Source organism: Trichosurus vulpecula, chromosome 8 (genome assembly GCF_011100635.1).
Source record: "Trichosurus vulpecula isolate mTriVul1 chromosome 8, mTriVul1.pri, whole genome shotgun sequence".
NCBI classification, from domain to species: domain Eukaryota; kingdom Metazoa; phylum Chordata; class Mammalia; order Diprotodontia; family Phalangeridae; genus Trichosurus; species Trichosurus vulpecula.
The window spans coordinates 81,657,245-81,679,949 of record NC_050580.1 but is presented as its reverse complement, the minus strand read 5'-3'; the positions used below and the strand labels follow the sequence as shown (position 1 = coordinate 81,679,949).

At 36.6% G+C, this 22,705-nt stretch overlaps 1 protein-coding gene across 1 annotated transcript in view; it reads left to right on the top strand.

The window, feature by feature from the left end:
* PLCE1 (phospholipase C epsilon 1) overlaps positions 1-22,705 on the top strand; it is a 233,145-nt gene that overhangs the window by 163,450 nt on the left and 46,990 nt on the right. Inside the window, 4 exon segments of the mRNA XM_036734522.1 lie at positions 263-392; positions 10,635-10,756; positions 13,176-13,293; positions 22,257-22,388. Of these exon segments, the coding sequence (XP_036590417.1) occupies positions 263-392; positions 10,635-10,756; positions 13,176-13,293; positions 22,257-22,388 (502 nt within the window).

The following is a 22,705-nucleotide window of genomic DNA, read 5'->3' as shown; positions in this document are numbered from 1 at the left end:
TTTGGGAATATATGCTATTGAAAACAGATAAAAAGTTATCTTTCATTAGCGGTTTTTAGAATTGTGGGATTTCAGTAGGAGTACTGCCATTGATTGTGGTGTTGATACTATTTCCAGAAGATCTGAACTTTTTCCTTTTAAATGAGCTAAAGTCAATAAATCTGTGATGGAGATTGTTGGCATTAAAATTTCTATTTAAAAGTTAGAAATAAAAATTCAGTAGTTTAATGCTCACATTTTTAAGTTATTTTAATCTTAACAGGCTCATCAGTTGGCATCGATGCAAACACAGACCAGTAATGGTGGTAATGCCAATCCTACCCCTGCTAATAATGAAGAAGAGGAAGATGAGGAGGATGAATATGATTATGACTATGAATCTCTTTCTGATGGTAAGAAAACAATACTGTGAAGTGCTTAGAGAAATATTTGGATTGTTTTCATTCATTTTTTTTTCATAAATAAAGCTGCCACATAAACTAAGGCCAGGTAAGTTCCATTCTTATAAAAACTTCTAGACTACAGTCACTTAACAGGGACCAAGGAATATAATAGTAATAGCCACTGCAGTACTCACTCTAGGTAAGGCGTCAATGTAATAAAATCCTCTTTATTCTCTCCTCTGGCAGAGAAAACTGAGGCAGGCAGAGGTTGAATAACCTGCCCAGGATCACACAGCTGGTATCTGAGTCCATATTCGAACTCACAACTTCCTGACTCCTGGCCCAGCACTCTAGCCACTACCAAAATACTTCGTTTTCATGGCAATAAGCACCCTCCCCCATATAACCAGTGAGACCTGTCAATCCTACTCTCTAACCTGCTCTTACAATCTGTTCTTAGCTTTCCTTTCACTTTTCTTCAGTTACTGTTCATTCCAGTCCAATCTCTAAGCCTCCGTTGGATCAACCCAACCCTGGGGCTACGTTCTGATGCTCTTAAATGGGCCCAGGGAACTACAAGTTCTTTTTCTCTATAGTGTTTAAGACGGATATTCTCTCTTAGCCCCATTGTCCTAGCTAGCTTTAAAATAACAATCTGACCTAAGTACATTAGAGTTATAAAACAAGTCTTTGTATACAGTGTCAGGGGAAAGGACATTAATATCCCTGGAGGATCAGAGGTGACTTCCACAGGTAAAAAGAGGGAGAAGGAATTCCATGCAGAGAGAAAATAGAGTTAGAGATTATAGGGGACTGCTGGGAGAGGATTCTCCCTCTAGTGATGAACCTTTGTGGTACTTATTAGGCACCAAAACATTAAACGACTTGTCCAAGGTCACTCAGTCACTACTTGTCCCTTAAACCCCTGCCCCAAACTTCTCCATTGCTGTCCTCTTAATCACACAGGATTGCAGTGTGTCTCCCTCTGTGCCTCTCCACACATGCTCACAAATCCGACCTTGAAGTTTTGTCATCTGTCTTCGCACTCACATGGCCACCACCCTAGTGTGGGCTCTCATCATGTTGTGACTGTACTATTGAAATGGCCTTCTAAGTGGTCTCACTGCTTCAAGTCTATCCCCTTTCCAGTCCATTCTCTATTCAAGTATCAGAGTGATCATCCCAAAGTGCAGGCCTGACCCATTCACCCCCCATTCTCTCCCCAGTGCCTTCAGGATCAAATATAAAATCCTCTGGCTTTTAAAGTCCTGTATAATCTTACTCTTCTTATCTTTCCAGTCTTCTGATATTCTACTCAGTTCAGTTCAGTAAACTAAATTAAACACGACAAATGTTTGTTGAGTTGAATTAAAGTCCTTTACAACCTTGCCCTTCTTATTTTTCTAGTCTTCTTGTACTTTACTCCCCTCCACTTACTTTACTGTCCAGTACCTGCCTTATTGCTGTTTCTCACACTCATCACTCCATCTCTTGACTGCCTTTTCACTGGCCATCCTTATACCTGGAATACTCTCCACTCTGACTTTTACCTCTTGGCTTCCCTGGCTTCTGTCAAGACTAAACTCAAATTCTACTTCTGGGAGAAAGCCTTTCCCAGAGGCCCCTAAATACTAGTGCCTTCCCTCTGAGATTACCTTCCAGCCACTCTATATATACCTTATGTGTACATAATTGCTTTACATTTTGTTTCACCCATTAGAATGCGAACTCCTTAAGGGTAAAGAACATGTTTTTTGCCTCTCTTTATCCTAGCACTTAGCAGAGTGCCTGGACCAGAGTAATTATTTAATAAATGCTTGTTGGCTAACTGACTGACAGTATGTGTCAAAGGCAAGGCTGTCCATTTCATCTCAGTAGGCTTGAGACTGAGCAGAGACAAAGCCAGGAAGGTACCATGGAAGTTTAGGCAGTGCAGTGAGTTATATAGTTTGGGTGGAGTGGAGTGTGCGAAGAGAAGCAACATGAAACAGGTTTGAAAAAGTAGAATGGAACCAGGTTGTAGAAAGCCTTGATTGTCAGGCAGGAGGAGCTTTTATTTTACTTACTAGAACATAGGGCACCACTCAAAGTTTTTGAGCAGAAAGCTGGCATGACCAGATAGAGGAGAATTAAGATGGCAGAGTAGCAGGAAGAAGAACAGTCTATTCAGGAGCATTTTGGGAGCCAGGGCCTGAAAGAGAGGGCCCAGACTCAGCACTGGGGCAGGGAAAGATCCCTGGTGATACATGAACTAGTGCAGAGTAAAGACCCTTTACTGAATATAATTTTTCTGCATTATGCTCAGCAAAAGAGACATTTAATATTTCTGCTTTTCTGCATTTGTGAGATTTATTTATGACCTAGTACATGGTCAAATTTTGTGAAAATGTTACAAACAGATGATAGGCATACCCCTTCCTATTCCCATTGAGTAATCTCTAGAGGTCTAACAGATCTAACACTTCTAAAATTGTATTCAGGTATTTCTTTTTAGTTTATTTTTTGGTTAGATTTATATAGATCAGATTTCTCTCACTATTATAGTTTTACTGTCTATTTCTTCCTATAACTCATTTAACTTTTCTTTAAAGAGTTTAGATGCTATGACATTTGGTGCATGTGTGTGTCCTATTGATATTAATTCATTGGCTATGGTATTTTTCAGCAAAATGTAATTTCCCTGTTTATTTCTTTTAATTAGGTCTCTTTTTGCTGTTGCTTTGTCTGAGTTCATAATTGCTACCCTTACCTTTTTGACTTCAGCTGAAGCATAATAGATTCTGCCCCAACCCCTTATTTGATTATCTTAAAAGAAGAAAGAAATGTATTTTATGTTTCAGATGTGTTTCTAATAAAACCATATTTTTGGATTCTTGTTTCTAATCCATTTTATACTATTCTTATACTTTTTCTCCTGTTTCCTGCCCCATCTTTAAGAGTTTGTTTTTCTTCTTAATCTGCTCTCCATGTTATCTCCCCCCCACCCTTAACCTCTTCCTTCTTGTTTAGTTGTTAGGTGAAATGTACTTCTGTACCCAATTCTGGGTGTGTGTGTGTTTATATGTGTTCTTCCTTCCTTTGACCAATTGAGATGTTAGTGAGGTTCATGTGTCACTCACTCTCCATCCCCTGACTCCCTCCTCAGTGTAGATTTCTACTTTAGCACCCTATTCATGTGAGATAATTTTCCCTATTCTTCCTCTTCTTTCCTTACTCCCTTCTTCTACCAGTATATTCCTCTTCCTCTCTCTTTCCTTTCTCCTTATAAAGTCATCAAAATATAATAACCTCTTTCAGGTCCTCTGTCTAATTCCCCCTATGATCCCTGATGACGATGAGTTCTGAGGGGATACTTGTATTATTTTCCTATATAAGAATGTAAACTACTTAAACTTGTTTTGATCCACATGATTGCTCACTTATGTTTGTCTTTTAAAGCTTCTCTTGATTCCTATGTTCACATGTCATATTTTCTGCTCAGCTCTGGTATTTTCATCTGGAATACCCAGAAGTTCTCTTTTTTGTTAAAGGATCATCCTTCCCTGCCTCTGCCATCTCTGTAGGATTATACTCAGGTTTGGTAGATAAATTATTCTTATTTGTAAGCATAAATGTTTGCTTTCTAGGATATCATTTTTCAAGCTCTCCGTTCCTTAATTGTGTTAGCTGATAAGTCATCTATGATTCTGACACATTTTGGTACTTGAATTCTTTCTTTCTCGCTACTTGTAATTTTTTTTTTTACTTGAGAGATGTGGATTTTGCCTATAATATTCCTGGGAGTTTTTATTTTGTAGTTTCTTTAGGGAAGTGACTGTAAGATCCTTTAAGTTTCTACTTTACCCTTTGGTTCTAAGAGACTTGGTGCTTTGTATCTGGAGCTTTGTGATTTCTTAAAATGTGATGCCTTTTTTGTTCATAGATTTCAGGTAGTCCAAAGATTCTTAAATTACCTCTCCTCAGTCTGTTTTCCAGGTTGGTTGATTTGGCCATTGAGATACTTAATTTTCTTCTATTTTCAGTTTTTTGACTTCATCTTACTATTTCTTGATATCTCGTGGAGTCATTGGCTTCTATTTAGTCAATCCTGTTTTTTTTAAATAAATTTTTGTTGACAACTTCTGTTTCCTGAATCACCATAGTTATCTCAAGTATTCTTCTCCCTCCCAAAGAACCATCCAATTTAATAAATAGTATTTTTAGAAAGGAAAAAAATCAGTATAACTGATACATTGAAAAATTCCAAAAACCTATGCAATGTGTAACACCTTCCAGCTCCACAAAGGGGTGGATTGGTGGTATCCTCTGACATATTTTTCTTTCAAGTTCTACTTGATGTTTGTGATTTTGTTCCATTCACTTTTTATTCTTTGGAATGTAAGTTGTTCTTTTATTTACATGGTTGTAGTTCTGTGTATTGTTTTTGTGGCTCTACTTACTTCACTCTGCATTATTTCATATAGATCTTTCTGTGCTTTTCTGTATTCATCAAATACATAATTTCTTATAGGACAATAATATTCCATTATATTCATGGACTGAAATTTGTTTAGACATTTCAGAATTGATGGGTATTTACTTTGTTTCCAATTCTTTGTTTTCACAAAAAGTGCTGCTACAAATATTTTAGTGTGTAGGGGGAATTTCTTCTTATTGATAGCTTCCTTGGAGGTAGAAATCCAGTAAGGCACTTTCTGGTTCAAAGGGTATGGACATTTTAGTTATTTGCATAACTCCAAATTGTTTGCCCACATTGTTACACTGTTTCACAGATTCACCAATAATGTATTAGTGTTCCTGTCATTCCACAACCCCTCCAATATTGACTGTTGCCATTTTTTGTCATTTTTGCCAATTTATAGGGTATGAGATGAAACCTCAGAGTTATTTTGATTTGTGTTTTTTTAATTCAGTAATTCAAAGCATTCTTTCATGTAGTCATGAATATTTTGCAAGTCTTCTTTTGAGAACTATTTTTTCATATCCTTGGTCAACTCTAATTTTTAAGGAGTTACAATTTTTGGGGTAACTTTTGTAATTTTTGTCCCAAGCTGTTAATTTTTCTTTTCATATCTTTCTTCTATAGCTCTCATTTCTTTTTCTATTTTTCCCCTTCTATCACTCTCATATGTGTTTTTTTTTTCATTACTTTTCACCTGGGATGGAGGCTAGCACTGAGTCCTTGCTCTGCTCCTGGGATTAGAGCTGCAAGCTGCTGTTTGCTTCTGAGCTTATTCCTTATTTAGAACATAGCTAGTACTGCTCCTCTCTATCATCTGTAGGGGTAGGTCCCCTCCTTTTTCTGCCCTGGATCTCTGACCCAAAAGAAGGGAGTAGGAGACAAAGCTGGCAGATGGGATATGGGAAAAGAGGCACATTATTACACTGTTGATAGAGCTGTGAATTAGTCCAGTCATTTTGAAAAGCAATTTGGCACTATGCCTAGAAAGTTACCAAACTATACACAGTCTTTGACCAGCTATATACCACTAGTAGGCTTATATCCAGAAAGGATTTTTTAAAGGAAAAGGATCTGTATTGTGAGAGATGGGTAAAAGTTAGGTTTCCACAGAAGAGTTAATAAAGTTAGGTGTCCACAGAAGAGTTAATCAAGTTCCACAGAATAATTAAGTGTCAGCTTGAACAAAGAAGGAGTAAAAATTAACCAGAATGAGAGTCCTCAACCAATCTGAAACAACTTTGTGGTTTTGGTGGATGCCTCAGACCCAGGATGTAGGAGAACTGGGCTAAACTGGCCAGGTAATGGTCAGGGTTGAAGAGAGAACTGGGTAAAATGGCTACCACACATGCTTAATTGACTAACTTAATATTATCTCACACACCCACAGGGAGGAGTTTTCCGCCATTTTTGAACATGGGCCGTATGTTGAGGAGGGGGGAACATGCCAAGGAGTTGCATGTTGAGGGCGTATAGGTACAATTGTGACCTAGAAGGGAGTGGACCAATTCTGAAGGGAGGTACTGAGCTGATGGTGCATCAATCTATGTTAGTCTAACAGAATAAAGTTGGTCTCACTCCTGTACTCTCCACTCCCCCTTCCTAGAGAACGGTGGAGTCCGCTCCTGGCTAGGAACGTTTACCAATTCCTTTGAATTCGTCAATAATAATAAATTGCCCCGATACCTGAATTTTAGTGAAAAGCGTATTTCTAATAATATGTACAAAAATATTTACAGCAGCTCATTTCAAGGTAGCAAAAAATTTAGAAAATAAGGGGGGAGGGGGCAGGATATGGCAAAAACTATGATAACAAAGAACAAAAGATATCAGTAAAAACAATTGTAAAAATAAAATGAAGAACTTTTGGAATAGAAAAAATCTTATTAATTAAGAGATAAAAACAAGCTATTTAATTAAACATAAAATAACCAACAAAAGGAATTCTAATCTGGATCTGATTTTCATTAACAAGGAGGAATTGCTTATTGGAATAGCAATTATAGAAGGAGTGCCATAGTATTTCTGATCAAAGAAATCCTGGCATAATCTTACATGTACCCTAGATTTGTGGAGAACAGATTTTAAAGGTTTCAGACAAAGGACAAGTAGGATCCAAAAGCCTAAAATTCATCCTGGGAGAGTTAGGAAGATCTCAAGAATGAAATACCAACAATATTTTTTAAAAAACCAGAAAACCAGTTCTGTTGCAAAGAAACAAACTGGTTAGAGATCAATGTGGATATACAAGAAAATGACCAAGTTATAGTTTAAAAAAAGAAATGTACAAAAAGATTGAATCAGAGGCAGATAATGGAGGACTGATGTAATATAAAAAGTATGAAAGCTTAGAATGAGCTCAAGCTGGTGAGGAAAGCTAAGGACACAATATGTTTTCTCTGTCAGAGTTGACAGTTTTAAACAAGAGCAAATCTCTCTCAAAGCCCTTTGTAAGCAAGACAGCCTTTTGACTACACATTCAAAAATTCTGGCCTATAGGTCAAAAGAACTGATTTCTTTAGTCCCAGCTTTGCCACTGATGACCTGTATAATCCTGGGCAAATAACTTTACCTCTATAGGCATTCCTTCATCTCGAAAATAAATGGGTTGGCCTAAATGATCTCTAAGATGCCCTTAAACTGCACGATTCTGCAGTTCTAACAAGGATTTTGAGAAGTGAGGATCTCTCCATGCTCAGAAATTCTATGACCCCTGGATGGGGAATAGAATGATTTTTTAGTTTAAAAGAAAAAAGGGAGGAGGGGGAGACACAAAGTTTATTTCTCCTACATCTGCCTATACACTAATTGATATATCTTTTTCAAGTCATATGTTCTCTCACTGATTTCTATTGTAATTTATGTTACATTCCCACAAGGAAAAAAGTAATGGAAATCTCACTGAAAAATCTCAGATCAAGAAGCACTCTGTCTTAGCCTGTGTATAACTGCATCTAATTCTCCATCACAAGAGATGAGTTAAAGGGAAATAAGTTCTTTCATAGCTATAAATTACAAGGCAGCTGGTGGCACATTGGATAGAGTATTGGGTCTGGAGTCAGGAAGACTTGAATTCAAACAGACTGTTCCTAGCTGTGTGACCCTGGGCAAGTTACTTTACTTCTGTCTGCCTCGGTTTACTCAACTGTAAAATGAAGATAACAATTCCACCTGCCTTGCAGAGTTGTTATAAGGATAAAATGAGATATCTGTAAAAAGTATTTAGCACAGTAGATGGCAAATAGTAGGCACAATATAATTCTGATTTCCTTCTTCCTTACTTTCCCATAAATAATACCCAAGCCACCATAGCTTTTTAGAGAGCCCTAAGAAAAGAGGGAGCCTTCATTCACTGAAGATGGTTTCTATAACTTTTAGCTCTTTTTACTTTGGATCCAAGAATGCACACTTAAACTTTGGAATCTGTGTGCTTTGCATATTCATTTAAAAGTGATAACAGTATAAATATGAAGGAAAACTGTCCAACATAATTAACTTCCCATGTGATTGAGAGTTTCCTCTGGCTCTGGCCAGATCCCAAACAAATCATGTACTTATATTCTTGGCCTTGTAACCATATTCTTTTCCTTTACTGTAATTATTTTCCAGCTTGTGCTGAATGTTTCCCCACTTGTCTCTGCATAGCTCCCAAGTTGTTTCCAGCTAGGGTGATGAGAAAATAAAAACTGCAAATTTAGACAGAACAAATCACATTTTTCCTCAGAGACCTTGGGATAAATCTTGGAAGAAGTGCTGTGATATTGTGGAGAGAAGACTAGGCTGGAAGTCAGGAAACCCCATGTCTAGCCCATTCTCCGACACTAATGATTAACAACCTTGTACAAATTCATCTCATGTCTTTGAACTCACTTTTTTAAATCTGTCAAATGAAGTGGTTGAACTAGATTATCTCTAAATTCCTTTTCATCCCTTAGATTATATGATCAAAAGATGGGTAGTCGCTAAGAGAGAGCTACAAAGAGAAAAAATAGGGAAAGAAGTTTACAGAGACAGGTCACTATGCAGTACCAATAATAGCAATAAAACAAACCAGGGAAAGGATAGACAGTGAGATTAGAAAGCCTAAATAGGACAATTTATTTGTTATTTATCTAGAAGACCATCAGGTAATGGTAATCTGGCCTACATAAACTGAAAATTTAGATCTTTCTACCTCCTAGATAGTCTCCATAGCCTTTTGTAAGTAGGTAAACCAGATCATTTTGACACAAATTTTAACCCAGGCCATAATATAAATTCATACAAAGTCATATGAAGATATTCTTTTCTTCTGGTGAAATTAATCTCTTTCTGTGTGTTTGAAATGAAACAGTAGTTCATAGTAAATAAAACATGCCAGTAGGCCTAGTATTACATGATAGATTGTGCATTATCATGGAAAATACTTAGCAATGATCTTTGTACTTTAATTATTGCTAATCTTTGCAATGTCATACGGGAATTTTGAAGTTATAAAGTATTCCTCATTTCTTTTGTTACCTTTTATTCTATGCCGTTCTTGTCATTTAAACTCTGCTTAGCGCTTCGGTTTAACTTCTCTGGCTGTATGTCTTAATTTTCTTTACTTTTATCCTCTGTCTGACTCTGTTTTTCTATAGCAGATGTCCTTAATGCTTCTCCCGCTCCTAACAGTCAGGAAGGTAAAGGCCATTTGAATTGATCATTTTAACTGCATGAATTTCAGCATTGTATTTCAAAGCGCTTAATGTTGTTTAGCATGAAACTGTCGTACCTCTGCAGATAAGTATTAAAGATTAATTTCTGTTTTTCTTTTAGTTCTTAGTAGCCTGCATGGAACTGATTTGGTATGAGGGTATTTTGGTCTACGCATATATGGACTGAAAATAGTAAAACTTGAATAAGATGCCACAGAAAATGTTAATAGATCAGTGGGTATAAAAAGTGAATTTGTCATTAAAACTGTTGTTGTTGACTTAGCATAGAGGACATAACTTTTAAATAATTAAAATGAAAGACTATCTCTCATATTTTTTTCAATCTACTGACTGTTAACACTATAAATTTTTTTGATTGTGGAGCTACTCAGCTTTGCCTCTCAATTAACAATGAGATGTTTGAACACTTTACAAGTTCCTATATTTTTTCCTGGTTTTGACATTCTTGAAACTAAAAAGAACTAGTAGCTACATTAAATGAGGTGGATTAGAACATAATTTGTATTCCAATGTACTAGCATTTAATCACAAAACCAATGTGGTCAGTCATTTTACACAATATATTTTTGATAATATTCATCTTGATATAAAAGTTAGGACACATCTAGGTGACAAAAAAACAACTTCCAACATCCATCATTTTCTTAAAGTAATCAATAAACTCATTGAAGAGAAGCAGAGTTGTACAAATGGATAAAAAGCTGGTCTTAGAGTCAGGAAGAAAAGAGTTCAAGTCGTGCCTCTGAAACATTGGAAGCCAAGTGACTCTGGAAAGTCATTTAACTTCGTAGTGCCCCAGGCAGCTCTCTAAGACAATATACCTGCAGAGCACATATTGATCTACATTGGTAGAGGAAGTTTCCTTACTGGGAGGGCCCCCTCAAAAAAAAATAAAAAACCTCAGGGAAAAAAAGCTTATTCAGCCCTATTTATTTGCTGGAATATTTTTATATCATAAAGAAACAAGTCAAACATGAAGGTATTTTCAGATATCAAGCGTTTTTGCTCTCTGACCTTTATATAAAGTAAGATCTACTGTGGATCTGTAATTTTAGTTCTGTTATATTCATTGAAGGTATTGTAACTCATTTGCAGACAACATCCTGGATGACCGACCTGAAAGTAAGTCAACTAATGACAAATTACAGTTTGAGTACAATGAAGAAATTCCCAAGAGGATAAAGAAAACTGACAGCTCTGTTTGCAACAAAGGAAAGGTAGTACACATATTTTCCCTTCAGCCACATTTTGGCATAAAACAAGATTTAATTAGTTGTCACTTATCTTAGTCCCTGGATTAGTTTTAGGATTATAAAAATAAAAGAAGCAGCCTGTGCTTAAAAGAATTTGTGTTCTAGTGGGGGAAAAGACATTTGTTTACAAATATTTGCAAGTCAATAACTAAATACTAAGGACATACACAATAATTTGTATGGAGGGAGAGGTGAGACTCTAGCAACTCCTGGGATCAGAAAAGCCCTCCTGAAGGAGGTGGCACCGGAGCCTAGTTTGAAGGAAGCCAGGAAGTGCAAGGGAGAAGGGAGAAGAATTCCAGCCATGGGAGACCAGCTGTGCAAGCCTAGATACTGGAGGTGGAATGTTCTGTTTTAAGGAACACCAGGTAAACAAGCTTAGAAGGATGGCAAAGGCAGTGAAAGGAATAATATATGATAAACCTGGAAAGGAAAGCTGGAACAAATTGTGAAAGCCTTTAAATGGGAAACAAAGGAGTTTGTATTTTATACCAGAGATAATTAGGAGCTATTTCACCTTCTTGAACAAGAGGGGAGACATGGTTAGACAGACACTATTGTACATATCTGGACTCATCTGAACCAGTTTTGATCCTGGGAGTTGGTTTCCCTTTTTACTTTATTTCCCACGTTTGGAATACCTCCAGGAAAGTCTAGTATATTCGTGGTTTAGCTCATTTCTTGTATAACATCTATTTTGAATGACTAGCTCACAATGACTATATGTACATACTGTTACTGTTGCTTTAAGAGCCAGATGTAAAAGAGATGAAATATTGAGAAAAGCTGTGTGTGCTGACAGTTTAAACAGTCATTTGGGAAAATGGAATAATGTGAAGTACTTTTTCCTATGGAGCCAAGGAAAAGGTGTCAGTTAAATCTCTAATTCATGGGGATGTGTGAGAAATCTTTGGAGAAGAAGGAGGTTAGGAAAAACTTCCTAGATGGAGGTTTGGCAAGGTTTGAGCATGAGGGGAGGCAAGTGATTCAAGAATGAGGACGATGTAAAGTTGATTGGTTAATTATGAAGTAAAGATTGACATGGGAGGAAAGCAAAGCCAGAGCAGGGCTGATAGCCTGAGAGAACACAGAAGGAGGAAAACTAGAGGTCCTTGTAAAACCAAAGGATAGATCTAGGAGGACTGCAGCATAGCAAGAGGTGGAATGAGAGGAGGTTATGGTTAGAGGAATTTCAGAGCTTTTGTTTTTAGAAGTGGAACAGTTATGATGGATAGTGGAGTGGAGCCTGTGGGAATCAACAGTGTAGGTCATGGGAGAGGAGGAGATTGATGAACTAGGCCAGAATGTACAAGGTACAGCATGTGTACTGAAAGCCCCTTGGATAGGGGAAGTTGGGTAAGAATGGAGGGAGAATGACCAGGAGGCTATTGGAGAACAGTTACTAGGATTGGGATAAAATGATTATCAAATGAAGAGAGGTAGGTGAATGATGGCCGGGGGTGGAGGGGGAGGGGCTTCTGGAAGTTGTGGTTGGAAGTAGGGAGCATACCTACTCCTGGCCCAGTAGAAGGAGAGGGGAGGGAAATGAGAGAAGGTGTATCCAGTAATGAGGAAAATGGGTATAGATTAGAGTGTTTAGGGGAAACCAGTTCTCAATGAGTGCTCAGTTCTTGGAGGAACACAAGAGAAAGAGGTCTAAGATGAAGGAAGGTTTTTGATCGAAATGAACAGAGGGAACAATGAAAAAGTGGGGCAGGATTGAAATTCATTAGGGCTAAAATGGGTAAGAGAATTGGCAGTGGCATCAGGAAAGTGGAGTGGTTTTTCATGAGGCAACTGAGTTTTCTTCATTACCGGGATTAGGCTTCTACCTCCAAGAGTCCCATGGATGCCAGATGGTGGCATCAGTTCTCTTTCAAGTACAAGGGAAGAAGGGAAATCTGTTCTTTTACCAGCAACTTTTCCTGTAAATGAGATCCTGACAGCAAACATATGATTGGCCTGAGTCTTACTTAGGCTGGGTTCTTGAAGCAAGATGCTATTGTTTAAGAGTCATTTGTCATATTTGTGTAGTTGTTACATCAGGAAGCAGAGTGAATTGAATATTCAAAAAAGATGTCAGTCTAGATAGTCGGTTTTGCCAGTAACCCTGGCTAGTCCCTGAGGCAATTCCTGATGATACTACACTATCTTACCCCACTATAAATCCTAAACTGTAAGAATATAGGACACCTCACTTATCCAGTTACCTGACATGAATAGAGGCTTAATAATACTGTAGACTTGCTTATGGTCATCTTATTAAAAATCAGAATATTCTAGTCATTTGAAATTTTGAATTATACTATATATATAAAGAGAGAGGTGACACAGTACTTTCAAGACTTACAGCGCGAAATTCTGTTACTTTATCACTTAACAGGTTTATGACATGGAACTGGGTGAAGAATTTTATCTTCCACAGAATAAAAAAGAGAGTAGACAAATAGCCCCAGAGCTTTCTGACCTTGTCATCTACTGCCAAGCTGTAAAATTTCCAGGTAAGAATAACTCATCTTCTCCCTCTTTTCCTTTAAGAAGCTAAATTATAAAAAATGTGTCCTTTCGTTTTCATCCTTGTATGATCTGGCTTAATTGAGTTTCACCACAAGCTTTCTATAAATTTGTATTTCCCTCCACTGCTCCTTTATGTTTTGTGAGTTGACGCTGCTCACAATTTTTTTTAAATATTAAAGTAATATTCCCTTGGCCATCACCTCCTTCACCTTGGCAGAGATCAGGTTTTTCTGACTGATATTTCTTTTGTTTTTTATTTGTTTGTTTTTAATTAATTTATTTTTGACATTCTTTTTTCCCCCAAGTTCTATATTCTCTACCTCCCAGCCCTCCCCTACCTATTGTGAAGGCAAAAAATTTTATCAATTGTACATGCAAAATCATACAAAATATGTGTCCATGTTAGCCTTGTTGCAAAAAAAAAGCACAAGAAAAAAATGAAAAAATTACACTTCAGTCTGAGACCTATCAGTTCTTTTTCTGAAGGTAGATAGCATTTTTCCTCATAAGTCTTTCAGAAATGTCTTGGACCGTTGTTTTGTGATTCACTGTTGATCATAGTGCAATGAAGTATGTACATAGTACAAAGCTAAATATTATTAAATAAATATTTTTGCACACATATGGGTCCTTTTCCTTTTGCTTTGATCTCTTTGGCATACAGACCCAGTAGTGGTATTGCTGAATCAAAGGGTATGCCCAGTTTAATAGCCCTTTGGGCATAGTTCCAAATTGCTCTCCAGAATGGTTGAATCAGTTCACAACTCCCCCAGCAGTGCTTTAGTGTTCCACTTTTTCCACATCCCCTCCCACATTTGTCATTTTCCTTTTCTGTCATATTAACCAGTCTGATGGATGTGAGGCAGTACCTCAGAGTTGTTTTAATTTGCATTTCTCTAATCAATAGTGATTTAGGGCATTTTTTCGTATGACTACAGATAGTTTTGATTTCTTTGTCTGAAAACTGCCACTTCATATCCTTTGATCACCTATCAATTGGGGAATGACTTGTATTGTTATAAATTTTACTCAGTTCTCTATATATTTGAGAAATGAGGCTTTTATCAGAGGAATTTACTGTAAAAATTTTTCCCAGTTTCTTGCTTTCCTTCTAGTTTTGGTTGCATTAGTTTTGCTTGTGCAAAAACTTTATTTTAATGTAATGAAAATTATCCATTTTCCATCCCATTTCATCCATTTCTCTCTCTTGTTTGGACAAAAATTCGTCCCTTGTCCATAGTCCTGATGGGAAATTTTCCATGCCTCCCTAATTTGCTTATGATATCACCCTTTATATCTAAATCATGTACCTATTTTTGACCTTTTCTTAGTATATGGTGGAAATGTTGGTCTGTACCTAGTTTCTGCCAAACTGCTTTCCGTTTTTCCTAGTAATTTTTGTCAAATAATGAGTTCTTGTCCCCAAAACTTGGATGTTTGGGTTTCTCAAACACTAGATTATTATGGTCGTTGTGTGGCTAATCTATTCCACTGATCCACCACTCTTTTTCTTAGCCAGTACCAGATTGCTTTGATGGTTACCACTTTGTAATACTGCTGGGTTACCTTCCTTCACGTTTTCTTTTCATCAATTCCCTTGATATTCTTGACCTTTTATACTTCCAGATGAATCTTGTTATTAGTTTTTCTAGCTCTATAAAATGATTTTTGGTAGTTTGATTGGTATAGCACTGAATAAATTAATTTAGGTAGAATTGTCATTTTTATTATATTGTGGCCTACCCACGACAATTAATATTTCTCCAGTTGTTTAGATCTGTCTTATTTGGATGAAAAGTATTTTATAATTGTATTCATAGAGTTCCTAGGTTTGTCTTGGCTGATAGAGTTCCAAATATTTGCTATTGTCTATAGTAATTTCAAATGAAATTTCTCTTTCTATCTCTCCCTGCTAGACTTTGTTGGTAATATATAGGAATGCTGATGATTTATGTGGGTCTTTTTAATATCCTGCAACTTTATTAAAGTTGTTCATAATGTCCACTAGTTTTTAGTTGATTCTCTAGGATTCTTTAATTATACCATCATATCATCTGTAAAGAGCAGTAGTTTGGTTTTCTCATTGCCTATTCTAATTTATTCAATTTCTTTTTCTTCTCTTATTGTTATAGATAGCATTTCTAGTACAACATTAAATAATAGTGGTGATAATGGGCATCCTTGCTTCACTCCTGATCTGGGCAAACTTCTAGCTTATTCCTATTACAGATAATCGTTGCTGATGGTTTTAGATATATACTGCTTAACATTTTAAGTAAAGTTCCATTTATTCCAGTGCATTCTAGTGGTTTTTAATAGGAATCAGTGTTATACTTTGTCAAAAGCTTTTTCTGCATGTATTGATATAATCATATGATTTTTGTTGTTTTGTTACTGTTATGGCCAATTATGCTGACAGTTTTCCTAATATTGAACCAGCTCTGCATTCCTTATATAAATTCTACCTGGTCATAGTGCACGATCCTTCCCTTGAAATGTTATACTCAGTTTTTCTGAGTAGATTCTTGGTTGTAATCTTAGCTTCTTCACCTTTGGGAATACTGTATTCCAAGCCCACCTCTCCTTTAATGTGGAAGCTGCTAAACCTTGTATTATCCAGACTGTGCTCCATGATATTTGAATGTTTTTTTTCTGGCTGCTTGCAATATTTTCTCCTTGACCTGGGAGCTCAGGAATTTGGCTATGTGTGGAGGAAAAGCGGGAAATGAAAGGATAAATTACACATTCTAAAAATTTCTTTGTAAAAAGGAAAAGGGGTGGGTATTGAAGAGTAGCTATGTTTTTAAGATATAGGAAACAGTAGCAGAAGATGAAGAGGAAGATAATTACTAAAAAGACTTGATAAGACCTTCAAAATTAACTTAACATGTATTGCAGTGCTCGGTGATATCAATGCAAAATTGGACATGGGAAGGATGGTGAAATATGCAGTAGAAAACATAGTCTAGGAGTAAAGAATGAGAGAAGGCAAAAGCTTGTAGACTATAAAGAAACCTCATGGCTATATAGCATTATTTGAGAGGTGGAAAACTCTGGATATGGTGAATGCTTTCTACATCATCAAAGTATAATTAGTTATAATCTACTTAAGGAAAGAAGTGGCTATCAGTGGAGGAATCATTTCCCAATCATTTGTCTGCATGCAGTCAGTCCTTTGAATTGTTACAGCAAAGATCAAAATCAAAACCAAATTAGAATTTAAAAATTAAAAGATGTGATGTATAATTGAAGGAATTCCAGCCTAAGAAGTTTATTTATTATTACTTTTTTCTGTCATCAGTTTTGTTGATTGATATTTTCTCATTTTTGAACAATATTTTATTCCCCCCAATTACATGTAAAAGCAATTTTTAACATTAATTGCTTTATTCTTTAAGTTTTAAGTTACAAATTCTATCTCTCCCTCCATTCTTTTTCCCCTCCCTGATATGGTAAGGAAATCTGATGTAAGTACAATTATGTGAAACATTTGCGTATTAGTAATTTTGTGCAAGAAGACTCAAACAAAAAAAAAGGAAAGAAGGAAGGAAGGAAAGAAGAGAAAAATAGTATGCTTCAGTCTGTATTCAGATGATGCCAATCCTTTCTCTGGAAGCGGATAGCAGTTTTCATCATGATCCTTTGGGATTATTTTGGATCATTGTATTGCTGAGAATAGCCCAATCATTCATGGTTGTTCATCACACAGTATTGCTGTTACTGTGTACAGTGTTCTTCTAATTCCGTTCATTTCACTTTCTATCAGTTCATGTCGGTCTTTCCAGGTTCTTCTGAAATGATCCTGCTTGTCATTTCTTATACCACAATAATGTTTCATTACAATCATATACCACAACTTGTTCAGCCATTTCCCAGCTGATGGGCATCCCCTCAATGTCTAATTCTTAACTAACACAATAAGAGCTACTATAAATACTTTTGTACAAATGGGTCCTTTTCTCCTTTTTTGGTCTCTCTGAGATACAGAACTAGCAATGGTATTGCTGGATCAAAGGGTGTGCACAGATTTATAGCCCTTTGGGCATAGTTCCAAATTGTTCTCTAAAATGTCTGGATCAGTTCACAACTCCACCAACAGTGCATCAGTGTCCCAGTTTTCTCATATCCCCTCTAACATCATATTCCTTTTCTGTCATATTAGCAAATCTGATAGATGTGATGTGGTACCTTAGAATTGTTTTAATTTGCATTTCTCTGATCAGTAGTAACTTAGAGCATTTTTTTGTATGACTATAGATAGCTTTGATCTCTTTGCCTGAAAACTGCCTGATTGTATCTTTTGACAATTTGTCAACTGAGGAATGACTTGTATTTTTATAAATTTGACTCAGTTCTCTATATATTTGTGAAATTAGGCCTTTATAAGAGACACTTGCTGTAAATTTTTTCCCAGTTTTCTGTTTTCCTTCTAATTTTGGTCACATTAGTTTTGTTCAAAAACTTTAACTTTATATAAACAAAATGATCCATTTTACATTTTGTTATGCAATCAAGATTCTTCTCTACTGCTCCTCTAAACCTAAACTTTTAAAGGTTACCAATGACCACCTCTTTATTAAATCTGATGGATTTTCCCCCCTCATTAAACATTCTTCTCAGATCCTGTATAACATTTGACCCTATACTTTCTTGGCTTCCTGAAATTCTACTTGACTGTTGCTCCTGCTTTTATGACTGCTTCTTCTCTCTTCCCTTTATTAGTCTACATTCCTTATTCCTCCCACTGTGATGTCCCCCGTGTCTCTGACAGCTTCTCTTCCTAGTCTTCCCTCTGCCTCCCTGACTTGGTAAACTCATCCATTCTTATTATTCTAGTTATCACATCCATATGAATGATTCCTAAATATGTGTCTCCAGATCAGTCACCACCTTGCTTCCAGTCAAGCTTTCTCACTGCCTACAGAACATCTCTGGTTGGCAGGAACAGCTGTGGGGTACCTTGCACAAAGGGCAGGGCTTGGAACCAGGACACCTCCTGGCAGTGTGACCCCAAGCAAGTAGCTTAAACTCTTTCAGCCTCAGGTCCCTGCAAAATGTGATGATAATAGTACCTATTTTACAGGGTTATTTTAGGAATTATATAGTTAACATATTAAAGCACTTAGCAAAATGTGAAAGTGCTATGTAAAATGCTAGCTGTTGTTATTATTATCATAGCTTGTGAACTCCAAATCATTATTACATCCTAAATTAAATGTGTCATCTCTTCTGAAACCAGCTACCCTCTATATCTCATTCATATCATTGGCCCACTCCTCCTTCTGATCTTCTAGTCTGGCAGATTTCATTTAGTGTCTTTGACCTTTCCCTCTTCTTCCCCTTTTAACTAATCTGTCACCAGATATTGTTGTTTTCTTCCTTGAAATATTTCATAAATCTGTACCTCTTTCTTTATTCCCCCTTACCCTAGTCTGGGCTGCCATCATTTCACATTTGGATTATTACAGCAGCCTCCTTTTTGGTGATCCTGACTCTAGTTTCTATTCTGTCATTAATATGACCAGCATAATCACCCTAAAACATTCACTCACCCTGCTAGTCAAGGAGCTCTGATGGTCCCCTATTGTATATAATACTGAGTCTAAACCCCTCTGTTTGACTTTCATATCATTCATAAAATGGCCCTGCCCCATCTCTTCAACCTTGTTTACAAATAAACCCCAATTTCTAGCCACTCTCAGTTGTCCCCCCAATAACAATAATTATTCTTGCTTGCATGCCTCTGTTTATGCTATTCATTCTAATGTTTACTGTGCTCTGCTCTGCCTGTATAAGGCTAATTTATCTTTAAGGACCAATTCAAATTATACCTTATCCTTGAAACATTCTCTGACTTCTCCAAACTTCTGTAATGATCTCTATATATTTTTATCAAGTATCCTTATTAATAAAAATAATTTTGAGCATGTACTTCAAATATGTATGTATGTAAACTATACTCATGTACCACTATACTAATTAATATATATTATAAAATTTGCACAAAATTAGAAATTTTTAAAAGAATAAGATAAAGATGAAATATTAGAGCCTAGATTCAATAGGGAGCCACTAGAGTTTATTTGAGAAGGGAAGTGATGCAACAAGTTCTGCACTTCAGGCAAATTTCTTTGGCAGCTTTGTGGAGGATGGATTGAAGAAAAAAAGACTTAAAGGAAGGAGACTGAAAGTCTATTACAGTAGCCAAGATGAGAAGTAATAGCAGCTTAAATTAGGGTGGTGGCTGTGTGAGTAGAGAGAAGGAGTCATACACAGGAGATGTTGTTGAGCTAGAAACAGCAAGACTTGATTGTATATATGGGTGAGTAAGAGTGAGAAGCTGAGGATGACACCAAGGTTGCAAGCTCGGTGACTGGAAGGATAGTGATATCCTCAGCAGTAGTGAGGAAGTTCAGAAGAGGGATGGGCCTGAGGGGAAAGATAATATAATAAAAGCTGACCAAATGTAGATTCCGCTCCATCCATACCATGTCTGACCAATTCTGTCTCACTTTACTACCTGCGGTACTCCCCATACCTACAATATAGTCTGGGAGACTGGGAGATGGGAGGAGAGTAGAATCTTGCCTGTGTATGTGTAGGTGCCTGGGTCATGACTAGAGAGTTATTGTCCTGAAGGGCTCAGCTACCAAAACCTAGCAATGGAGGGGAGGAGAGTCGGGTATATTGAGTGATGATGGGTGAAGGGAGGGGTGTAGTTATGTTGGAGATGAGCCCATTACAAGTTGATTGATGTGCTTTCTGCAGTATCCCTGTGGCTCCAGGGCTCCAGTTAGGTCATTTAAAAGGATATCGTGGCTTATTCATTTTAAGTTTTAGCCCATTCTTTCAGCATAAACATTAATTTCCTTGGCAGCCCAGAAATCCTACAGCAGTAAAAGCCATGCTTTGTTGGCAGACTAATGGGTTTTTTTAATGAGCCATTTGAATCACAAGGATATACTGTCAGAGCTGTTGGACCAACACTGTGCTACAATGCATTCTTAGACCTTAGAGCTGACAAGCCAATTTGTCTGAAAGAAGTAAAAGTAGTTGCTCTTGACACTTTTCTTCGTGTTCTCCTCCCCTGGGTGTTACAGCCAGACAGTTAGATAGACCTGTCCCAGCCATCAAGAGGCAACAATCACCCTTACATCCTTGTGGATGTACTTTTGTTATGCGACAAGGCTAACTAAATGTCAGTCTTAACTGAAGATACCCAGTAGTAGCAGAAAAGACTAGGAGTATGCTCTTGACAAATTTAAGAGCAACGTTTCTGACAGTTGAGTTTGCAGAAAAGAGAAAGGTGGCTTTGAACTGAAAGGGTAAAAGGGATACATAGTGATGAGTGGTTGTGACTTACCTAGAAAGCCATACTTGTGACCAAAAAAGAGTTTGAAATTTTAAAGTTGCTTTGCTCCCTTGTTTTCTATATTATGAAAACCATCATATTTCTTTTAGCATGTGGCAGGAAAATAAAATTTGATTCATAAAAATCTGATATGCACACAGTTTTTTTTTAGGGAAAATCTATTGTATAAAGCAAGGTATACTTAAAAAAAACTAACTCACTATTAGGGAATTTGGTTAAGAGTCATTTGTACTGTCCTATAGAAAATTTTTCTTTCTCAGGAAAGATGACCTTTAAGCATGTAAGTATTACACTGTAAAGAGAGCTCCTGTCTAGCAGTATTAGTAACTATTTAATGAATAAAATATAACCATTAGACCTTCTATATTAGTGTATACAAATTTACCAGAACACTGATGTGAAGAAACATACCAAAAGAATTTTTGACAGACTCATCGTAGTGCTACCAATATTGTTTATTCAAATCCCAGATCTGCCACTTAAGTAAATCGCTGAAAACTTTTGTGAAAAAGTCGTCTTCATCAGATTCCACCCCCTCTTTCCTTTACCTTTTCTACTCTTTCATTGCTCAAACTATAATGCCCTGGCCCCTCAAAAGAAAAACAGCCCACTTCATCTTGATTTTGCTATCATAAAGACAAAAAAACCAAATTCATTCACAATGAAGAATTCATGCTACTCCCAAATATACTGCTCTGTTTTCATTTTTAAAAAGGGACATTCAAAGAGATTTAATTTTAAGGAATAAATTTCCAATAATGGAATTTTAATGGAGCTACTTAGGGCAGAGATCTTCTCAGGTCACTTTAAATAACTAGAAAGCATGTGACAATATAGTGGGAGTATTTAACCTGGCTAAGAGAAGGCTGTGGGGGGAGGGGCAGGGAGAGATGATAGTTGTGTCAAAATGCTGTCATTCGAGGGAAGGAATTAAACTTGTTCTGGACCCCAAAGGGCAGAATTGGGAGCAATGAGTGGAAGCTGCAAAGAAGTTTTATGCTCAGTATGGAAAGAAATTTCCTAATAATTAGAGCTGCCTAGAAGCCGAAGGGGCTGTCTTCCAGAGGTAATGGGGTCTTCCACGTTGGATATTGTCAAATGGAGGCTGAATGACTTTGTCAGGTGTGGTATAGAGGAGATTCTGGTCTGGGTCCAGGCCAGATAAGAGCCATTCTGACAGAGGGTCTGTGATATCAAACAAGGTGATTATAACAGAAAAAAATCAGTAACATAAAATAAAACATTCATTTGATAATGATCCCCAAATAAAAATTGTATATCTTTTTTCTATTATACTATTGTTGGTGTGTTATTTTGATATTAGCTTAAATAGTATTTGTGACCATTTTCTAATGACTATGCAGTTTCTTTCAATTTTTTAAATCAAGGCAAAAGCTATCTTATAATTGGAATCTATACTGTTATTAAGGCTACTAAAAAATAAAATGTTAGTAGACCCTACACATTATATTACAAGGGAGTGGTAGTGATTAAAAATAAACATCAATGGTGATGGAAAATGTTGAGTTCTTGCTTGCAGTTTTTGGCTTATTTATTTTAATTTTATGGGAACAGGATTGTCAACTTTAAACCCATCTGGCTCTAGCAGAGGAAAAGAAAGGAAAAGCAGGAAGTCCATTTTTGGCAACAATCCGGGCAGATTAAGCCCTGGGGAGACAGCAGCATATACCAAAACATCTGGAAAAAGTAAAGTCAGCTTCTTACCAATATCTTTGCTTGATTCTGTATATTGGATGGATCAAATGTTTTACTGTTGGTAATCTTCACTTGAATGTTTAAATTGTTTTTTGTAATGAATGTTAACGTTGCCTACTGTAACTGGGTAATAATAAGCAAAAAAAAAAAGTAAAATGGTACTCGTATTGCAAAAACCACCATTTTGCAATTTTAATTTCTTGAGAATCATGATTATTTACCAGAGATGTTTTAGCAGTATTTGCTGAAAAGAACATCATCAGAAAAATCTTTCAGTTTAAAGAAAATACTAGTGGTTCTTCTGTGAA